At 41.3% G+C, this 20,848-nt stretch overlaps 1 protein-coding gene across 1 annotated transcript; it reads right to left on the reverse strand.

Moving 5' to 3' along the window:
• Positions 1-3,829: 3,829 nt before the first annotated feature.
• Positions 3,830-16,143, reverse strand: FBXW12 (F-box and WD repeat domain containing 12). Its single transcript, XM_019723951.3, has 10 exons — positions 16,054-16,143; positions 15,392-15,429; positions 15,016-15,176; positions 14,275-14,393; positions 10,731-10,940; positions 9,968-10,126; positions 8,945-9,155; positions 8,288-8,466; positions 8,074-8,207; positions 3,830-3,996 (listed from the first exon to the last, which is right to left on the reverse strand). Exons 1-10 carry the CDS (start codon positions 16,141-16,143, stop codon positions 3,897-3,899), a joined length of 1,401 nt encoding a protein of 466 aa, XP_019579510.3. The 3' UTR covers positions 3,830-3,896.
• Positions 16,144-20,848: the final 4,705 nt, after the last annotated feature.

The following is a 20,848-nucleotide window of genomic DNA, read 5'->3' on the forward strand; positions in this document are numbered from 1 at the left end:
TAGGAGAAGTTTCACTGAGGGTCTGACAAGGAGGCAGGCTCTAAATGACTACAAATCTTCTTGCTTGGATTATTTTAAGTACTTTAATTATTTAATAAATATTAAAATTTAAATACATTTTAAAATAAAATTTTAGATTTAAATTTTTAAAATGAATTTAAATAAATATGAATTTGAATATTTTAAAAATTAAACAATTTAAAAATAATTGGATGTGTAAAAACTGGAATCTGGCACCAGCAGGCTTTTGAGGTAATGAGTCTGTCTGCATTGAAGAAATAAACAACGTAGGGGCCAATACACAGAGGCCATCTTTGGCTCATCTATATGATAAACCATCTCCTGGCCCTGGGCTGTTCTATGATCTACATTGTATGTTACTTTAGAATGCTGGGCTCAGAGCCAGTGATAGAGCATCTTTAGGATACAGAAGCCTATAAGAGCACAAACCAGGACTTCGAAGCCAGTTTGCAGCCAGTCTGCTCACTTAGTAGGGGAGAGCCAGAAGACTAGATCTGGAAAAGAGAAGAGTCTGACTTATCTGGTTAGTTAGCAGTGATATTCTGGTGCCTTTGGTGTCTGTCCCTGACTCTCTGTAAAACTTGGTGAGTGCAGCAGGATGTGTTAACAATTACATAGACTGCCCACCCCCTTCCTCCCCTCCCCCCACCTTTGGCAGCTAATATGTAAGGCTAGGGTGACACACCAGTGGATGTGTAGTCACTCTGGTAAGGGTAGGAACCTCTCAGATCAGGAAAAGGCACAGCAAAAGAGTAAAGTCAGAGGTCATCTGCAGGGGGTCTGCTTATCTCCAGGGAATCACCCAACTGGTGCTATCAGGTTCAGGGGCAAGTTGATCTATCTGCTGGGTATCACGAGCAGGCCCAGATTGGTTCCACGTGCCGTTAGTGCAGCAGAATACATGGATGGTAGAGGAGAACACCTCTCTCTCCTGTGAAATTTTTACTAAATAAAACATGTAGGTCAAATCTGTAACTTGAAACCATTCCCTTATGATATTTTGAATGTCATCCATTAAGTGAAATCTGGTAGAGGTGCTCTAATAACGGGAATAGCCTTTAATTCTTTGTAGTCTATAGTTAGCGCCCACTCATCAGTAGTGGCTTTAAGCATAGGCCATCCCAGGGAAACAAAAGGTGAGATGATAAGGAATAAGTACTCCTTCTTTAACTAGGTCAGGGATGATAGGCCATTAGCCTTCAGTGCCTTGCCTTACTTGTAGGGGAAGGTTAACTAGTTCCCATCAGGTAGTGCTCACCAATAGAGCTTCCTGTGACTGAGGCAGAAACAAAACCTGGTCTGGATTCGCAAACACAAGTCAGAAATGGGCTGCCATAGCCTTGGAGGGATGGGTTAAAATATTAATAACACTAGGTTCATTATTTGTGGTTTCTCTACTTCTTTTCATCCCAAATCCAAATTATAGTAGTCCCTTTAATATACTTTCCTCAAATTATCTTAATTTGTATATAATATCTATATTGTCCTAGGACCCTGACTTATATGAAATCCAGCTCCAAGGAGAATATTGTTATGGTTAGGAATTCTCTGGAGAGAATGGTTTCTCTGATTTTATTCTACCTGTACCTGTGGCTGAGAGCAGCAGCTCTCCCTAGCATCCTTCTCCAGTGGGTAGATTGCCCTTCAGTTTACCTTTCTGAGGGTCCTGGATCTTACAGATATGACCTCACCTCCAATGAGGCAGAGGTCCTGTATTGTATCAAGTAGTCCTTTAAAATTCGACAAAGAAGGAAAAAACGTTTGTTGACTTTTCTGGATTTACATTTTTTTCCCCATCTTAGAAGGTTTCTCTTCTATTCCAGCCACCTTAACAATGGATTTTAAAGTTTTGTTTTGCATTTGCAAATCTGAACAATGTTTAGGTGCTGTGTGTAGAAAATATTCTCTACACAGTTTGATCACTTATTTATGGAAAATGAAAGCCTAACAGTAGTTCAATTTTATCTCCTTTTAACTGACATTACTCAGAAATCACAGACCCTGTGGGATCCTACTTATTCCGGTGTCCTCTAACAAATTACATTTTTTGTGCTCATGCACATATATTCCACAAATTTTACATATTTCTTCCTCTATCTCTTCTACCTTGGTCTCCACTGCCACCCTTTACCTTTATCTATAGCAAAGAGAATAGATTCTAATAACGGAAATGGCTTAACTGGCTCTCCTTGGTCACTATGGCTACTTTTTTTTTTTCTTTTTTTGAAGGGTAACATGACTTTATTGGGAAACAGTGTGTACTTCCAGGCCTTTTTTCCAAGTCAAGTTGTCGTCCTTTCAATCTTAGTTGTGGAGGGTGCCATTCAGCTTCAAGTTGTTGTCCTTTTAGTCTTAGTTGTGGGTGGCGCAGCTCAGCTCCAGGTCCAGTTGCTGTTGCTAGTTGCAGGGGGCACAGCCCACCATCCCTTGTGGGACTCGAGGAATTGAACTGACAGCCTTGTGGTTGAGAGCCCACTGGCCCATGTGGGAATCGAACCGGCAGCCTTCAGTGTTAGGAGTATGGAGCTCTAAACCGCCTGAGCCACCGGGCCTATGGCTACTTTTAAATCAATTTTCTAAATGGCAATGAAAAGGATCTTTTAAAAACACAGGTGTAGGGGGCTGGCCCAGTGGCTCAGGCGGTTGGAGTTCCATGTTCCTAACTCCAAAGGCTGCCGGTTCAATTCTCACATGGCCCGGTGGGCTCTCAACCACAAGGTTGCAGCTGTTGGACTCCTTGACTTCTGAAAGGGATGGTGGGCTCTGCTCCCTGCAACTAAGATTGAACACAGCACCTTGAGCTGAGCTGCAGCTGAGCTCCCAGATGCTCAGTTGGTTGGAGCGTGTCCTCTCAATCACAAGGTTGCCGGTTCGACTTCAGACACATAGATTTTCTTTGATTCTGAACTAAACCAAACACATGACTATCTCAGAGCTGTCTCAGGTACTGTTTATACTGCATCTCATGTCATCTTCTCCACCCAACCTTGTCCTTCTGCATAAACCCTTCATTGCGCTGCCCTTCCTTTATTGTCTTGGTCACAGCTTTAAGTTTATTTCTACAGAGAGGGGATGGTGGACACTTAAACAGCCCATGTGCTTTGGAGAGATTTCCCATTGAGATCACAGCCCATTTAGAGTATTATCTATCCCCTTAGATCATCTTTCTTCCAATCTTACCCTCCCTCAAAGCCAGAAGAGCAGATCCTTGTGTCATAGGCTTGATTTATTAATATTCTCTCCCAGAACTCTGAATCCTGAACTCACTACAAGGACAGGGGCCCAGTTCTTTATCATAGCCTTTACAATGGCTGTGGTGATATGCAAATCAAGACAGTTATGTGATTTAACCTTTGATGTATTTTCAATTTCCTAGTCCTTTTGAGCATTTTTTATTCCCATCTACATATATTCTGAGTCTTTTCTAGCTACTTTTAGATATTAACCTCTGTTTTTCTAATACATTCCTTTTTTGCTTAAATTTTACAGAATTTATTTTTGGTTGCTTACAGGCAAGAACACTCACTGACTGACTGATACAGATGCCTTCATTTTTAAACCAGCCTCAATCTAAATTCACACGCTTTCCCCATAATATGCTTCCCTTGAATTGTTTGGAATTGTACACTTGTGTGACCATTTATATTTTCCTACCTTAGTGTTCTATACTCTCCTTAATGGAAGGGACATAGAATATGTTTCTCCATACTCTATCTGTATAGTGTGTGACCCATATAGTGTAGATTCACTATAGATAGTTAAGTTACTGCGTCTTTCCTGGTATAATCCCAGAAATAATCATTCTGGGTTTGCAAATAGAATTCTCTTTACTACATTGAGCAAGATGATCCAGGTTAATTGCATTAGTTTCCATATTACATGTTCAAAGAATACATCACCAGAATGCTGGTTTCACGACTTCTTGACACCACACATACTACGCTCGTGTTATCACATATGGCTTTGGTAAAAAAGCTGCCAACAGAAAAAAACAACACCATCAGTGGACAAAAGGGAAAGTAGTTATATCCATTGTTAATGATACTAAATTTGAACCTGACAAAAATACAAATATTCTTCCCAAATCAATTGGTCTTTTGATCATAGAAGTTACTTTTGGATTTGGTTTTGAGTAACTGTGTAGATCTGGCAAAGGTATGCTGATTATCATGTGTAAGAGTAGCAATCCCAACCTGCTCTGAGATGTCACTGCCAGAATTATCAATCTCTCTGATTTGCCAGGTTATCTTATTTAATAATGATACGAGGGAAGCTTTTTATTTTAAAATGGAATTTTGTTCTCTTTGACTATACCTGTTCTATTCTAGGTGAATACCATAAAAGAAGCCATGTTTCCCTTCATTCTCATCCTGTATGAATGAGGTGGTACCCCTACCCCTCTTCTCCAGGAGCCCAGAAATTATGGGGGTAGAGATCTGTTGACTATCTCCTCCCTTGCACTAGGGTGAGTAGAGGTGGTACACCTTCCTCTTCCCTCCAGGTACCGCAGAGATCATCATACTTGAAAATTCCTTGAATTTGGTAAACCTACAGATTCAAAGCTGATCAAACTCAAACAGGTTAAATTCAAAGAACACTACATCAGACATACCAAATTTCTGAAAACTAAAGACAAAGAAAATAACTTGAAATCAGCCAGAGAAAAATGACACATCATCTGCAGAGGATCAATTTGAATGACAGTGGACTTCTCATTGGATACCATAGAAGACAGAAGGAAGTGGCAAAACATTTTTTAAAATGCTGAACAAAGAGAAGTTAACAAACCAACAAAAGACAGATCTTGGCACAGTGGGTAAATGCCACAACCCAACTAGATCCTGTCTACAAGAAACTCACTTCAATTATAATAATATAAATAGATTGGAAATAAAAGAATGGACAAACAATGTAACATACAAACATTAATCAAGAAAAACCAGGAGTGGCTAACTTAGTAACAGGTAAAGTAGACTTCTCGCAAAGGAAATTGCAAGGGACAAGGAGGGACATTACACAAAAATAAAAGGGCCAATTAACAAAGAAGATATAATGCTACTAAATACACCAACACACAGAGTTGCAAAATACATGAACTAAAAACTTAAACAATTGAAAGGAAAAATAGACAAATCCACATTTATACTCAGGAAATTAAAAATCGTCTCTCATAATTGACAGAACCACCAGACAAAAAAATTGGAAAAAATATGGAGGAACTGAAGAAGATAATCAACCAAGGTGATCCAATTGCCATTTATAGAACATTCCAAGCCAACAAGAGCAGGATACACATTCTTTTCAAGCTCACAGGGAACTTCATCAAGATAGACCACATGCTGGGTCATAAAACAGACTTTAACAAATGTGAAAGAACAGAGAACATATGAAGCAATGGAGCATGCTCTCTGACTGTAATTGATTTAAACTAGAAATCAATAAAAAAGAAAGCAATAAAATATCCAAACACTTGAAAATTAAACATAAATAATACACGAGTCAAAGGAGAAAAGGGAAACTTAAAAGTACATAAAACTGAATGAAAAAGAAAAGAATCAATCAAAATCTGTGAGTTGCAGATAAAGCAGTGCTTAGTGGGAGAATTTAGAGCATCAAATGCTGATATTTAAAAAGAACAGGTCTTAAAGCAATAATCTAAGCTTTTACCTCAAGAACTAGAAAAAAAAACAAGCAGAAGGAAGGAAGGAAGATATAAGCAGACAGGGATGAAATTGATAACAGTAAAGTTATCAATTAACATATTAATATTATACATAATAATTATACATAATTAATAATAAAAATTATACATATATGGTCAATTTTTATACCTTTGTCTATACAAAGGTATAGAGGCAATTCAATGGAGAAAGAATAGCTTTTTGTTCTCCAACAAATAGTGCTGAATAATTGAATACCCATATGCAAAGAAATAAATAAACCTATGTCTTTAACTTGCCCTAAATAAGATTTAATTCAAAATGGATCACAGACCTAAATGTAAAACCTAAAACTATAAAATTTTTGGAGGAAAACATAGGGGAAAATCTTTGTGACCTTGGGTTAGGCAAAGATTTCTTAGATAGACCACCCAGAGACCAATCATTTTATAAGAAGAATTAGACTTCATCAAAATTTAGAACACCTGCTCTTTGAAAGACACTGTTGGTAGAGTAAAAAAACCAGAGTGGGAGGAAACCAGAGTGGGAGGAAATATTTGCAAATCCTTATCTGATAAAAGACTTATATTCCAAATATATAAAGAACTATTAAAACTCAGTATTAAGAAAAGAACCCAATTAAAAAATGGCCAAAAGGTTTGAACAAATGCTCCACCAAAGAAGATATCTGGATGGTAAATAAGCAAATGAAAAGTTGCTCAATATCATTGGGGAAATATACAATACAACTATAATGAGATATCACTACACACCCACTAGAATGTAAAAAAAAATGTTAAGAAAACAAAAACCAAACAGTACCAACTGGAACCACTGGAACTCGCAAACATTGTTGGTGGGAATGCAAAAATATATAGCTCCCTAGGAAAGAGTTTTCCAGTTTCTTATAAAGTGAAACATACCATATGAGCCAACAGTTCCACTCTCAGGTAAATACACAAAAATCTTATCACGAATGGATACAGTAGTTTTAGTCATAATCATTCCAAACTAGACACAATATAAATGTCTCGCAACTGGTAAAGTGAACTGTGGTACAGCTATAGAAGGGGACACTATGCAGCAAGAGAAAAGGAGTGAATCACTGATACACTCAACATGGGCGAATCTCAAAAACACCATGCTCATTGGTGACACAAAGGCATATCTACTATATAATTTAATTTACATAAAATTTTAGAAAATATAAACTAATTTATAAATTTAGAGACCGAAAGAAGACCAGTGGTTGCCTGGTGCTGAGATGGAAGGAGGGACAGACGGCAATGGAGCATGAGAAAAATTGGGGTGTGATAGACATATTCTGTGGTTTAATTACAGGACTTTATATTTTTGTTAAAACTCAAACTGTGTATTGGACAACTGTATTCTACTTGGGAAATATAAAATCTCCCTGCTTAAAAAATTATTCAGATGGAAAAAGACAAAGCTATGCAGTATGGGACACTTTACATGAAGAGAAATCAGTATTTATGATTTAGAGTTGGCTAAGATTTATTAGCTATGATACAGAGAGCAAAAAATATGAAAGAAAATCTGCTAAGTATAGTTATATATATATATATATCAATTCTATACTTTTAAATATTTTTGCCTCAAAAACATTGGCAATAACTTCTTATCTGAACATAGAGATTTTCCCCATTCTTTTCCCCCCTTTTAAAAAATTATAGCTGCATAATACTTCATTATGTGGATATACCATAGTAATTTAGACAATCTCTCATGTTTGGGCAATTAGGTAGTATCCAGTATTTGGCAATCACAACTAATGCTGTAATAAATAAACAAGGTATTTTAATCATTGGAGGTATACTGTTAGAGTAAATTCCTTTTAGTGGCATTGGCAGTTCAAATGATATATGTATATGTATTTTGTTAGATATTGCCAAAAATAAGCATTATAAGGACAAGTAATCTGGAAGAAAATATTTGTGAAGTATGTGAAAGACAAGACTTCTATGTACAGTATATAAAATATCAAGAAAAATAACTTAGATAAAGGCAAGCAATCTAGAAGAAAAATAAGTAAAATGAAGATAAAGGCAGCTCATGAAAGAAGCAACCCAAATGACTAATGAACTAAAACAAACAAAAAACCTTACAGGTAAAGACAAGATGTTAAGGATATAAATCTTCATATGCTGCTTATGGGAATATAAATTGAGAGCCATTGTGGGAAGCCTTTTGAAATCTATTGCAAGGACTGTGGACATACTCCAAGAACTAGCAATTCTCTTTTTGGGCATAAGTTTATTCATATATATCCTCCAAGAATCTTTTAAAAATCCTGTTATCCCTTTATTAACTTTTTTTTTATGTAGAAATTTAAAATCTTTAGGAAAAGTTAAAGTCACAAAGCAGGGCTTACCAGCTTGGTGTGTAATCATTCCTTATGTGTTCCAGGTGAAAACAGCTCTTGAGGTATGGGTAACGACCTTCCTCTTCCCACATGTACATATGCAGATAGTTATCCATGGATGTGGTGAGGACATGGAGAGAATCCTTCAAAGGATACCCGGGAGTGAGTGGCCCAGAGTCAAAATCAGAGCAATTAATAAGTGGAGAAGAAAGATCATACGTACCACCAATAAGTTACAGATGGTCAGCTCGTGGTCATCAAATTGTTGCAGCTGGAGGCCATTGATGGTGAAGAGAAACAAGTATGGCCCACTCTCAAAGACAATCATATTTCCATCACCGACTCCCATCCAAATAGGACTCTCCATATGAACTGGCAACAGGAAACTTGCGATCTGATGTGCTGTTTTCATGTAAAACACATACACACACATACAGGCAAACTTTGGGTCATTTAGTCAGAAAAATATCCTTTCCCTGAATGAAAAACTATACTCCCTACTTCCATGGGACTTGGAAAGTCCAGTGAGGAAAACGAAGGCTAGGCCAGTGGCCTGAAAGTACCCGTCATTGATCATGGTGGTGGGTGCTATGACACAGGAACAGAGGGCTTTGGACAATAAATAATACCTTAGGCATTGAAGGAAGGGAATCCAGGCCCTAAAGCATGATGGGAATCTAAACATGTCTGCCTAAGAAGGCACAGTGGAGCGCAGACGTCAGAAATGTGGGCATTGGAGTCAAGCAGGCATGGGTTAGCCTCGAGCTAAAGAAATCCCTGCCCTTTACACAGATTTACCTATTAACATCCATTTATAGCTTAAAATGAGTGCACGAGTGATAGGGAGGAGGAACAAGGTTTCCAATATGGCATAGACTACCTTGAATGACTGTTCTGCCCCCAGTCCTCTCAAGTGTTAGATCAAAGGTGCTAAACCCCGTCTTTCTGAAAGACGCTCTTCGGAACATCAGCGTTATCCTGTTGGCCCTCCTGGGGGCCCAGCAGGCTCTGCAGCACGATGAAAACGGGAGAGAGACAGACAGAGGGCTTTCGCCTTCTGACGGCCTCAGTAAGCACTCCACAAAAAGTACCTATGGAGAGATTATTGCACATGCAGTCAGGTGAAGGGGGAAGTTATAGCATCTCAGGACGGGAGTGACTCCAGAAAAGCCGCCTTAAGAATCCTCAGCTTGTGGCCAAAGCTTTATTCTGAGTCTCAGGGAGCACTGAGTAGTCCCTGCCTGTCGCTCATTGTCTTTCTATCCTGCTTGTCATGGTCACACGTGGAGCAGAGTCCCCAAAGCTTCTCTTCTGGCATACCAAGGGGTTCCAAATCAGCTGGCCACATAGGACCCCTGATCAAGTTGCAGTTGGCTAAGCAGATTTTCCCTTCTTGGAGAACTAGTCAAGGGCTGTCCTGCTTTTGCTGTCTCCTCTCTTAGCTCCTTTCTCTCTGGTGCCCAGTCCGCATATGCCATGTAAAATGGCCTGCTCAAAATGTCACTTTCTCAGAGTAATATCAGAGGTGGATGCATTTTTATTTACTTCTGGACTTCTTTGTACTTTCCAGCCAAGGTAGATAAAAGTAAAGTAAGGAAAGCAAAAGTGAACCAGGTTACCAGAGACCTTCATTTCTCGCTCTCGCTCACCCTCCTCCATCTCTTTGGCTGATTCAGGCTTCATGAGCAAATTTTCATTAATAAGGTTTGTCTTTGTAACTAGGTATGATTGCTTCAAAGAACACTGTCTCTTGGCCCTAGGAATGGATTCCATGCGTGCTATGGCCTTTGAGAGGAGGAGGCAGGCCGTCCGGTCCTCTGTAGTTTCTCTAACACTTCCTGACTTCACCTTCCTAACGCTGACCCTCTCCCCCCGAAGTTAAAGCACACAGGGCAGCATCTACCTTTGGCAAGATATGTTGATGTGTCCCAGAGGCAAAGATCCATTTCTTGTCAGGAGAGCAGTGCAGAAAATCAACACTGTAGTTAAATGCATTAACTTTAGAAACACTCCTCAACTCAGGCACTGTCAGTGTGTAGATGTCACCTTCAGAATTGCCCACCTGAAACCAAAGCACCATTGCCGTGTCAGTGGAAAGAGACGTGAAATCCTAAAGCACACAGAAGGCAGCCTCGTCAGCTGCCAAGCTGTGTCACCATTTCTTCACTCACATAATGGAGATTAAAACCTCTGATCGGCCTGCCCCACAAGGTTGCTGGCATGATCCCAAGAAATAAACCTTTCTAAGCCCCAAAACACTCTTCTCCAAGATAGTTACTCAGTAACACATCAACATTACACTTTTTTCTCAATGTCTCCCCACACCCACATCTCTCCTTCCATAGGCACTGTCCAAAGTCATGGACTGTACAATAATACACACTTGAAAGATGTGAAATAATTCAGGAAGATGTTTTTCATTTTTGTTTTAAGAATAAGTGTGGACATGTACCTGCGGTAGATAAAAGGTCAGGGTAGCATAAAGGCTTGTGCGGCCACATTCATCGGTGTATTATGACTCATCGGTACATTATCCAGGGGGTATCATAGATATGACTCCAAGAAGACAGGCTGTGATGTGATGTGACAGTAAGGGGGCCACAGTACCTGTCAAGGCAGCAGGCATTTTGCTTTGTGGGCCCCCTCCACATGCAGGGGTCACTTACCATCAGGAATGGGCCATCCTTTGTGAGAAAGGCTTCCAAGGAAAAACAGGCCTGAGGCATGGTGAGAGCAGCCAGAGCGTCCTCATCCTGACAATTCCACACTTTGACCGTTCCCTCCAAATCCACAGTGAATGCAAGATGCACCTGAGGGAGGGTCACCAGAAGCTTGATGCTAGATGGCTGGACTGGGCTTGACCAGATCATAGTGCCCTGGAGAACGACAGTAACAATATATGTGTTCAAGGAACTCTTCACTCCAACTGTGCTTTCATTCTGCCAGTGTTTATTTGGAAGCCTCCTCTAAATCAGATCCCTTTCTTTCTTCTGGGAATAGAATAAGAAAATTCTACTAAATATCTCAATTATTCGAGGGGCAGTGAACATGAAAAAGGAACTATGCAATATATTCAAAAGCAGGAACTCACTACTTGACGGGCATAAAGACCAATCACACTCCCTGAGCTCAAATCAGTTCTGCCTTAGTAACAGTGTGACATTCGGCAAGTTACTTACCACTGCGGCTTCTTATTGACTGTTGTATTACATTTCACAACACAGGAAACATGCTTAGAACTCTGCCTAGTACCTAGTAGGAGTTCAAAGGGTATCAACTATCATGATAATCGTTATTCCATCATCAACCTTGTACATTGCAAACAAGACAGATGAGTTTCCCTTCTAGACTTTTCTTTAGTCTCATTAAAATTGTAAAATGTATCAAAGAACACAAACATAAATGTAAAGTTTAGTAAGTTATTACAAAGTGATCACTATAACTCCTTCTAAGCCCTCTTAAAGCCCCCTTACACTTGCCCTATGTACTAACCCTTTCACTCTCCCCAGATGTAATCACTATTTTGATTCCTAACACTACAACAGGTTGCCTATGTAGTGTTATCTGTTGTGGAATAAATCATCCAATACAAACTGGGTGGCTTCAAATAACAAGTTTTTATCTCATAATTTGTTCATTAGAAATTCAGGTGCAGCTTGGCTAGGTAGTTCTCGCTCAGGGTCTCTTATGAGGTTGAAGCCAAGTTCCACTTTCAAGATGGCTCCCTCAAATGGTTGGCAAGTTGGTGCTGGCTGCTAGCAGGAGTCCTCAGTTCTTCCCCACACAGACCTCTCTCTTGGGCTTCTCGGTGTCCTCATAATATTGTGGTTGGCTTTCCAAGAGCCAATGACTCAAGAGAGAGGAAGGAAGTGTCTTTTATGACATAACTTCAGAAGTTACACACCATCATTTCTACAATGTCCTATTGGTTACAAAGATCAGCCCTATTCAATGTGGGAGTGGACTCCATAAGATCATGAATACTGTGGGGCAAGGGATACTGAGGGCCATCTTAGAGGCTGGCTGACACTTCGCCTTGTCGCCCCTAATAACTCACATGCAAAATACACTCAGCATCTCCCAATGCCCCCAAATAGCTCAGACCATTACAGCATCATCTCAAAATCTAGGATCTCATTGTTGAATTAGGTCCAGGTAGAGATGAAGCTCTTTAGATTCATCTTGATGTGAAAAATTTTAAACTAAATATACCAGTTATCTTTCCTTACATCCCCAAAATACAAGGGTAGGGCAGGCATAGGATGATTCAAGAAAGGGGAAAATGGAAAATGGGGAGGGAAGCATGAAGGAATCGCTGCTCCACAGAACATTTGAAATCCAATAGAGAACGTGCTGATAGTCCGCTGATTGGGATTCAAGGCCTGGGAAAGATTCTTCATGACTCTTGGCTCTACTCTCTAGGTTCTCAGTTCTGTCTTCTGAGTCTCTATCCCTTTCCATATATGGTGGCCCAATTTTGCAGCTTAGTTTTTGCAGCCTGCTTCTTGCCTGTAAAAGTCTGGGATTCAAAAGTCCCTTTTCCTTCTCAACCCCATTAAACCCAAGCTGGCAGTGTTTCTGCAAATATAATTCTCTTAAAAACTTTGTGGCTTTCCAAAGAAACGTATTGGAGTTTACCTCATTAGACAAGATCCACACTCACAATTCTTTGAGATAAATCCTTTTGGTAACTTGGGCTTCTCCTGGGGCTGCCTGAAACTTCTTAGAAAACCTATCACTTGACTGAACAGTTCTGAGGTACCTCCTTAGACCTTTCTGTGGTCCAACAAAGAATTTTGCAGCTACCTACTTTTGGCTTCAACTTTATAGTAGGGTTTACTGATATTGCCCTGGATTGATATTTTTTTTTCTTATTTATTGATTGATTTATTTACCCTGGATTGGTCTTGCTTGGACCCCTATGTAAGAAGGACCCCCTTTCCTCCAGCATCCTATAACATTTTTCACACTTTCCCTTAAGTTCTCACTGGCGGAATCTTGGTAGGCCATTAGGTTTTTGCTAACAGTCTCTTTAAGGTCCGGCACTCTCCTCAGAGTCTTTCTGGCTCCTGTCCCCTTCCTGTTTCCAAAGCTTCTTCCACTTTCTAGGTTTTTGTTACAGCAGCACCCCACTTCCAGGTACTAAAAACTATTATTTGTTATCTATAGCTGCATCACAGATTATGTAGCAGCTTAAAGCGATAAACACTTACGTCACACAACTTCCATTGGTCAAAAATTCAAGTGGATGAACCAGGTGGCTCTGGGTTAGGGTTTCTCATTAGGTTGCAGCAAGGTGTTGGCTGGGGATGCAATAATCTGAAGGCTGTCTGGGGTTGGAGGATTTGCCTCCAAGATGGCTCACTCACATGTCTGCAAGTGGGTATTGGCTGTAGACAGGAGGCCTGAGTTCTCTGTCCCGTGGACTTGTCCACTGGGCTGCTTGAATGTCCTTCAGGGACATGGTGAATGGTTTCCCTAGAGCAGGTTATCCAAGAGAGTACCCTTCTAATTTCCTTTTCCCCAGCTTTGTTGAGATGTAATTGACATACAACATTGCGTAAGTTTAAGGTAAGAGTATCCTTCTAAACTTTTACCTCATCACTTCCCTGCCACCTCATATATTCATAAAAGGGTATTTATCATACATCAGAAGACCTATGTTAGAAAGAATCATTCTCTAATTTTTATGGGGAGGAGGGAGAAATCCAAGAGGGGAAAACCAAGATAATACAATAATATGGGACACACTTGGGGTCTTCCACTCCCTCTCCAGTGCTTCGTGCTCCCTCTCATGTGGTCCTGATGTATAAGACAAGCATTGTGCCCCCCTGGAGGTGATCTGAGTTAGAGACCACTCCCTGAAAAAGCCAAAATAGCAAATGCCAATTGTTGACAGGGAGACCATAGAACAGGCTATGAAGATGCACAATGCCAAGAAACTGTCTATTTCACAAAGTCACTCCACGTGACCAAAAGAAAAGAAGTCCTTGCACAAGTTTATATATAGAAACACAAATTACAAAGTGAATTCTCTATGTGTCTGTAGTCTAAATGAAAAGGTCACAGAGTGCCAATTAAAAGACCTAATTTGAAATTTTGTTTCTATTACCAATTCTGAATATCACTTTCCTCCCAGCACCTGCTTCACCTGTGTAACAGGATGGACACAGGTATGCATTACTTGTGCTCCTCACTGGCCAGACTCACCTCCCACACATCCCAGGCATAAAGCATGCGCTTTGAAGACACCGTACAAATGACTGACTTCTCTCGTCCATTCATAGAAGGGCCACTTCCTGAGAGATAAGCTATAGGTCCCAAGATTCCTAGAAGGAAACACAGACAACACTTGGCCACCAGATAGTTGAGGGATGATCCAATTGAATAAAAAGAATCCTGGAAAGACGATTTTAAGTGTTTTTGCAATCTTTACGAAAAGGATGGAAATTGGGCTTCAGAGTTATTCAAACATGGGTTCCCATTGCAGACTGGGCACTTGGGACGTCTTGGCCAATTTGTTTTTTCCTTTTTAATCTCCGTTTTCATAGATATAAAATGGGGGGGAAATCTCTCCATCAGAGAACTGTTCTGAATTTTAAAAAAGGTACGAGAAATAAAGTGAGCATTAGAACTTCTGTAATTTAAAAGTTTCCTTTTTCATTAAATTTTTTATTCTAGGAGAGATGGGAAGCCTTTGGGAAAACGGAGTAACAAGACCTGATTTTATTTATGTTGTGAAAAGATCACTCAGGCTTTTCCATGCAACACAGATTGTAGAGAACAATGGGGGGCGGGCAGAAAGCAGGGAGACCAGTGAGGGTCGTCACAGCAACCCAGACCCATTAAGTTGTAATTCCCTGTCTCTTCACTGAATGGGAACATGGGAAAAAACAGTTGATTTCTTAAAACAAGTTTTTCATGTTCCTCTAGGGTGCCCTGTCCCCATACCTAAGTTGCCAGTTGCTTTTTTGTAGATAAAGTCCTCTGGCTGTGCCAATTCCATCCGACGCTCATGCCTTATTTGGTTGAGCAAGAACTGCTTCCATGTCTGTGGGCCCAAGTGCTCACAGGAGAAGTTGTAGAAGCTCCATTTCTTCAGACACAGGTCTCTGGAAACAGAGGCACAGTCCCGTCCGTCAGGCTGCCCCCGGTCAGTTTACCTCCTTGGCACCTCTGGTACACCACACGAACCCTTTACTCACGGTAACCTTCACTCGTGCCTCTCACAACACAACCACACACAAGCCTAGGTCCCAATCCGATGTCTTCCTCTCCCCTGAGAGACACCTGCCTTCCCATCTCCCCACCGCCTCCCCTTGCTCACCTCCACAGGCGATCACTGTCTGCAACCTTATTCCAGTACTGAGGGGAGAGAAAGGAAGAGAGAAGGCAATTGGTTCCCAAACGTGGGCTCCTCCTCTGCTATCTTCTCTTCTGGGAGCCAAGCCCACACGGGTTACCCAGCCACCACCACCCCAGCTCTCAAAGCCCTCCCAGTTTGGGGCAACAGTGACATGGTAAAAGCAGGGACCCATCACTGCCAGGATAGGCCCTTAGTATTCTTGAGAAAGTTCAGAGTGGATTTCCTAGGGCTTGAAATGGGAACCTCAAGAACCATTTAATCAACACGACAACTCCTGTAGATCAGTTTTTCATCTTCATTTAACAAAATACGAGGCCCTCAGAGTGGAGGATGCTAACCCCAAAACACTCAATGTATCACTCTGCTCTTCTGCAAACTGGTACTCCAACTGGCTAAGAGAAGCAACTGAGTCCCAAGGACACGAGTATATCAGAGCTGAATGGGCAGGCTTGAACAAGGTAAATTTAAGGAACAAAGGAAGGTGGTGAGGGTAGAATCTGGGTATCCAAGATCCCAAGGCTGAGGGAGGGAAGTGAAAGGGGTCTTGGGCAAGCACTGACAAGCTGGATGGGTGTGGGGGTAGGACTGGTCAATTAGAGCAGTGGACAGTGGAGCCCATTCACCTTGTTCACTTGGCCAGCCCGTAGCAAATCGAATACATCCAAGAAGGAGAAGACTTTGAACAATGGCACTTCAGGCAATGGGCTCTCCATCTTATGTGGCCTGAGCCCACACCCAGACTCCTGTCTCCTCTATAGGGTGCTCTGAATTTAAAGGCTTGGCCCAAGTCTGCAGCACTTTCTACCCACAGCCCATCTGGTTCTGATAGAAACAGGCTACAGGTGCACAGACTCGCAGCCTGCGCTCCACTTCCGCTGCTGTCCTGGGGCCAGAGCCACACAGCTGAGGGCATCCCTCAGACGCTCGCTAGTTAGTGTTGGTTGTTTAAATGCCTTCCACACCGCCTTTTGTTTGCACTATGAACTATAAATGCAGGACCTTGGGCAGCTCTAGTTGCTGCTGAACATGTCAGGACTCTAGGAAATTTCAACAAACACGCATTCATCAAATTCACGTTTCTACGAACCTTGTTTAAGTTCCAAATCACCAGGTAAGGACTCTGCTTCCCACATTGATACGTCTACTTTGGGACATGGAATCTGGCCAGTGGGGCCTGTCTCCCAGCACCAATATAGCCCCTGGCTTTCCGCCTTTGTGCATGTAACTTGCAGTGCAAGGGGAAAGTATGGGCCAAGCAGGCAGCCCCCTGGATGGAGACTCATGCTAAGGACACAGACCTAGCCTGAGTGGCTCTTACAGTCGGTGCCTTTCCCTGTGACCCAATACTTTTCTCCCAAGAACTTGACAACCGATTCCAGCTTTTTCTATAGGAGTCCCTCTGGGAGGCTCAGTGGTGATGGCCCCCTCCTTAAACTGTTTGACTATAGCCTGACCCACAACAGTGGTTCTCAGAAGTATCATTTTTTTCCACAGTGTTATCCAAAATGAGATTGGGCTTGTTGGGAACCACTAAACGTCTTTTTCCTCAGAATTTGGAATGGGAAACTTTTCTCGTTGACAGGCCCATAAAATACAAACCTGACAACTATGGGGAGACCACATTTTTCATTCTGTTGAATTAGGTTTATAGAAAACTGGTTTGAAGAAAATGTGGTTTAAGGAGAAAGAAACTGTCATAAAGAAAAAAAATCCTGGTTTAAAGAAAAAGGGAGTCTTGTGGTATCTTTTATATCAGTACTTCTAGTTATTCCTAAATCTTTCAGTTTCCCTGAACTGTGCCATTTTACTAATTATAAAATTAAAATAAAATTGCTTTTGGTTTACCTAGTTCAAGTGAATGAACCAGCTCTTGACTAGTCACTACTTTTAATACCAACAAAAAGTTCATGTCTGAATTTATTAGGCCTTGATATACATCCTGAAGTTTTCTTCAGATACACGGACAAAAAACACATGGGACTGAAACTTGGTGATCAGCTTCTTTCCAGCTCTAATGGCCCAGGACATCGAATGTGACAACTGATTTTCAGGTTGCTATGTGCTCTTACCCTCAATAAGGCAGGAAATGGTGATTTCAAACTGCATCCTGGGATCTCTCCCTCTAGGTTTCTCATTCTCTCTCTCTCTCTCTCTCATTCCTATAATTACCTCAGGATTCTTCACTCTACCTGCCTCCAGCCTATGCGTCCCTGTAGTTATCCAACAAATGTGAATTAAATCAACGTTGAAAGTAAGCAAGGAATTCTCGTTTTGTTCATCCGTGCTTCTCCCGAGCTTCGTGAGCACCTCTGTGACCTACTCTGAACTCTTTGTCGGGTAAATCACTTCTCTCCATGTCATTAAGGTCTTTTTCTGAGGTTTTCTCTTGTTCTTTCATTTGGAACATATTCCTCTGTTTCTTCATTTTCCTTGACTCTCTGTGTTGGTTTCTATTAATATACAGCAGACAAAACAGCCACCTCACCCTGTCTTGGCAGAGTGGCCTTCTGTAGATGAACCTTCCTGTTCAACCCTGCCCTAGCTCTTGGTTGTCTCTCAAACCTTTGTGATTGTCCAAGCAGCCTACTTTATTTTCAGTGGGAACTCATAGTTGAGGGTGTGCCAAGACCTGTCAGTGTCCCAAAAGGGAGGATTTCCGTCAGCACGTAGACTCAGGCTGATTGGAAGCCAGACTTCAGGCAGCAGCTTTTTTTCCCCTAACTTTTTTTACAGTTGACATTCAATATTATATTAGTTTCAGGTGTATATTATAGTGGTTAGACATTATATAACTTATGAAGTAATCCCCTGATAAATCTAGTACCCACCTGGCACCATACATAGTCATTACAATATTATTGACTATATTACCTATGCTGTACTTTACATCCCTGTGACTATTTTGTAACCGCCAATTTGTACTTCTTATTCCCTTCACCTTTTTCACCCAGCTCCCCAACCCCCCACCCATCTGGCAACCATGAGTTTGTTCTCTGTATCTGTGAGTTTGTTTCTGTTTTGTTTATTTTGTTCTTTAGATTCCACATATAAGTGAGATCATATGGTATTTGTCTTTCTGACTTATTTCACTTAGTATAATACCCTGTAGGTCTACCGATGTTGTCGCAAATGGTAAGATGTCATTCTTTTCCGTGGCTTAATAATACTCCGTGTCACATATATATGTACCACATCTTCTTTATCCAATCATCTATTAATGGAAACTTAGGTTGATTCCATATCTTGGCTATTGTAAATAAAGTGCAATGAATATATGGATGCATGTATTTTTTCCAATTAGTGTTTTGGATTTCTTTGGATAAATACCTGGAAGTGGGATTGCTGGGTCAGAAGGTAGTTCTGTTTTTAATTTTTTGAGGAACCTCCATACTGTTTGTTTTCCATAGTAGTTGCACCAATTTGCAATCCCATTAATAGTGCACGAGGGTTCCCTTTTCTCCACCTCCTCACCAACACTTGCTGCTTGATGATTTACTGATGATAACCATTCTGGTATGTGTGAAGTGGTATCTATCTTATTGTGGTTTTAATTTGCATTTCCCTGATGATTAGGGATGCTGAGCATATTTTCATATGTCTATTAGCCAGCCATGTGTATGTCGTCTTTGGAGAAATGTCTATTCAGGTCCTCTGGCCACTTCCCCACCCTCCGCCCCACATACTCCTGTCAGAGGAGACATGTTGAATACCCAACCTCCTGATCCTGATGGTACAAGTTGACCAGTGTCTGTGGCTTCCTTGGGGTACAATCCCTTTCCACCCTTAGCACAGCCAGCATTTCTCTGCCTGAGAAATACTGTGAATTAACCTCGCTCACCCCACAGTTGTGTAACTACCACCACACTCAAGATATATTTCCATTATTCCCTAAAATTCCCCTGTTCCCCTCGGTGCCAACGTTTTTTTTTTGTTTGTTTTTTTTAAAGATTTTATTGGGGAAGGGGACAGGACTTTATTGGGGAACAGTGTGCACTTCCAGGGCTTTTTTCCAAGTCCAGTTGTTGTCCTTTCAATCTTAGTTGTGGAGGGTGCTGTTCAGCTTCAAGTTGTCCTTTCAGTCTTAGTTGTGGAGGGCACAGCTCAGCTCTAGGTCCAGTTGCCGTTGCTAGTTGCAGTGGGCGCAGCCCACCATCCCTTGTGGGAGTCCAGGAGTTGAACCGGCAACCTTGTGGTAGAGAGTATGCGCTCCAACCAACTGAGCCATCAGGGAGCTCAGCGGCAGCTCAGCTCAAGGTGCCGTGTTCAATCTTAGTTGCAGGGAGCACCGCCCACCATCCCTTGCGGGACTTGAGGAATCAAACTGTCAACCTTGTGGTTGAGAGCCCACTGGCCCATGTGGGAATCAAACCGTCAGCCTTTGGAGTTAGGAGCATGGAGCTCCAACCGCCTGAGCCACCGGGCCGGTGCCCTCGGTGCCAACTTTTGATAAACAGAAGTTCTTACTTTAAAGAAGTGCTGTCACTTTTTCAGGTACATTTGCCTGCCACAAAGTCACTTTTGGCTTGAATCTTTATTTTGGACCTTTCATAGGTATTTAAATCTGTGATTCATTGTGAATTAATTTTTTCTGTATGGATTTCCAACTGACATTGCACCACATACTGAAAAGGTAATTCTTTCTCTAAAACCTTTGTCAAAAAATCAGGTGGGTGTAATAAATGTTGGTTTGTTTCTAGATACACAATTGGGTTCCATTGATCTATGGAAGTAATAAATTTATCCACTTCTTCATGGAGACAGTGCAAACATTATGAGATACGGGACTGAGATGAAAGAAGGCAGATTGGCAGTATTTTAAGTCTCCGCCTACTTCTGGATCGCCTGCATGTGACTTCTGGTATGCGTCTTGAGATGTCCCAACCAAAATGGAGTGTGTTTACTAAGGGTCCCTCGACTTTGTTGGGTCTTGAATTTCGATGTCTTCCTCTTTTGCCCTGAGAGATTGTGGGACATTTTAGAAGCTTCCTACCCAACTTCTTACTCCCCGACTCAGTGTAGTCCAAGAATTTGGCAAATGCCTCAAGAAGAAGGAGAAACCGAATCATACGTGGGGGTCTCATCCTTTTGCCTCCTTTCCCTGTAGTACTGGCCATCCCAATCCTGGCTTCCTTGCCATCCACAAATTTCAATTTTGCCGTTTTATTTTGCTCATTTCTCTGTGTCTTGGCAGCAACTCTGCCCAGACCTCCTAGTGCCTGGATCTCCAGGCTGCCTCGTGCTATTACAGCCCCAAGCCAACAGGCAAAAATCAGATAAAGAATTCTGGCTCCTCTTTCTAGTTCACTTCCTTTTGGCATCTGTCCACACAAGTTCTAGTTGCCCAGGCAGCTCTCTGATGATGTCACACAGATTTTTTTAAATCTTATTTCCTTTTTAATCTGTTTTTCATGGAAGCGC

The sequence above is a fragment of the Rhinolophus sinicus genome, chromosome 5 (genome assembly GCF_057876585.1).
Source record: "Rhinolophus sinicus isolate RSI-liver-muscle chromosome 5, RSI-T2T, whole genome shotgun sequence".
NCBI classification, from domain to species: domain Eukaryota; kingdom Metazoa; phylum Chordata; class Mammalia; order Chiroptera; family Rhinolophidae; genus Rhinolophus; species Rhinolophus sinicus.

Excerpts from the sequence above, each read along its gene's own strand:
- FBXW12 (XM_019723951.3), bottom strand. The coding sequence starts at position 16,143 with ATGGAGAGCCCATTGCCTGAAGTGCCATTGTTCAAAGTCTTCTCCTTC. Across the intron at positions 15,177-15,391 it reads GACAGTGATCGCCTGTGGAG|AGACCTGTGTCTGAAGAAAT; the intron begins GTGAGCAAGGGG and ends CTCTGTTTCCAG. Across the intron at positions 10,127-10,730 it reads AGGATGGCCCATTCCTGATG|GTGGGCAATTCTGAAGGTGA; the intron begins GTAAGTGACCCC and ends CTTTGGTTTCAG.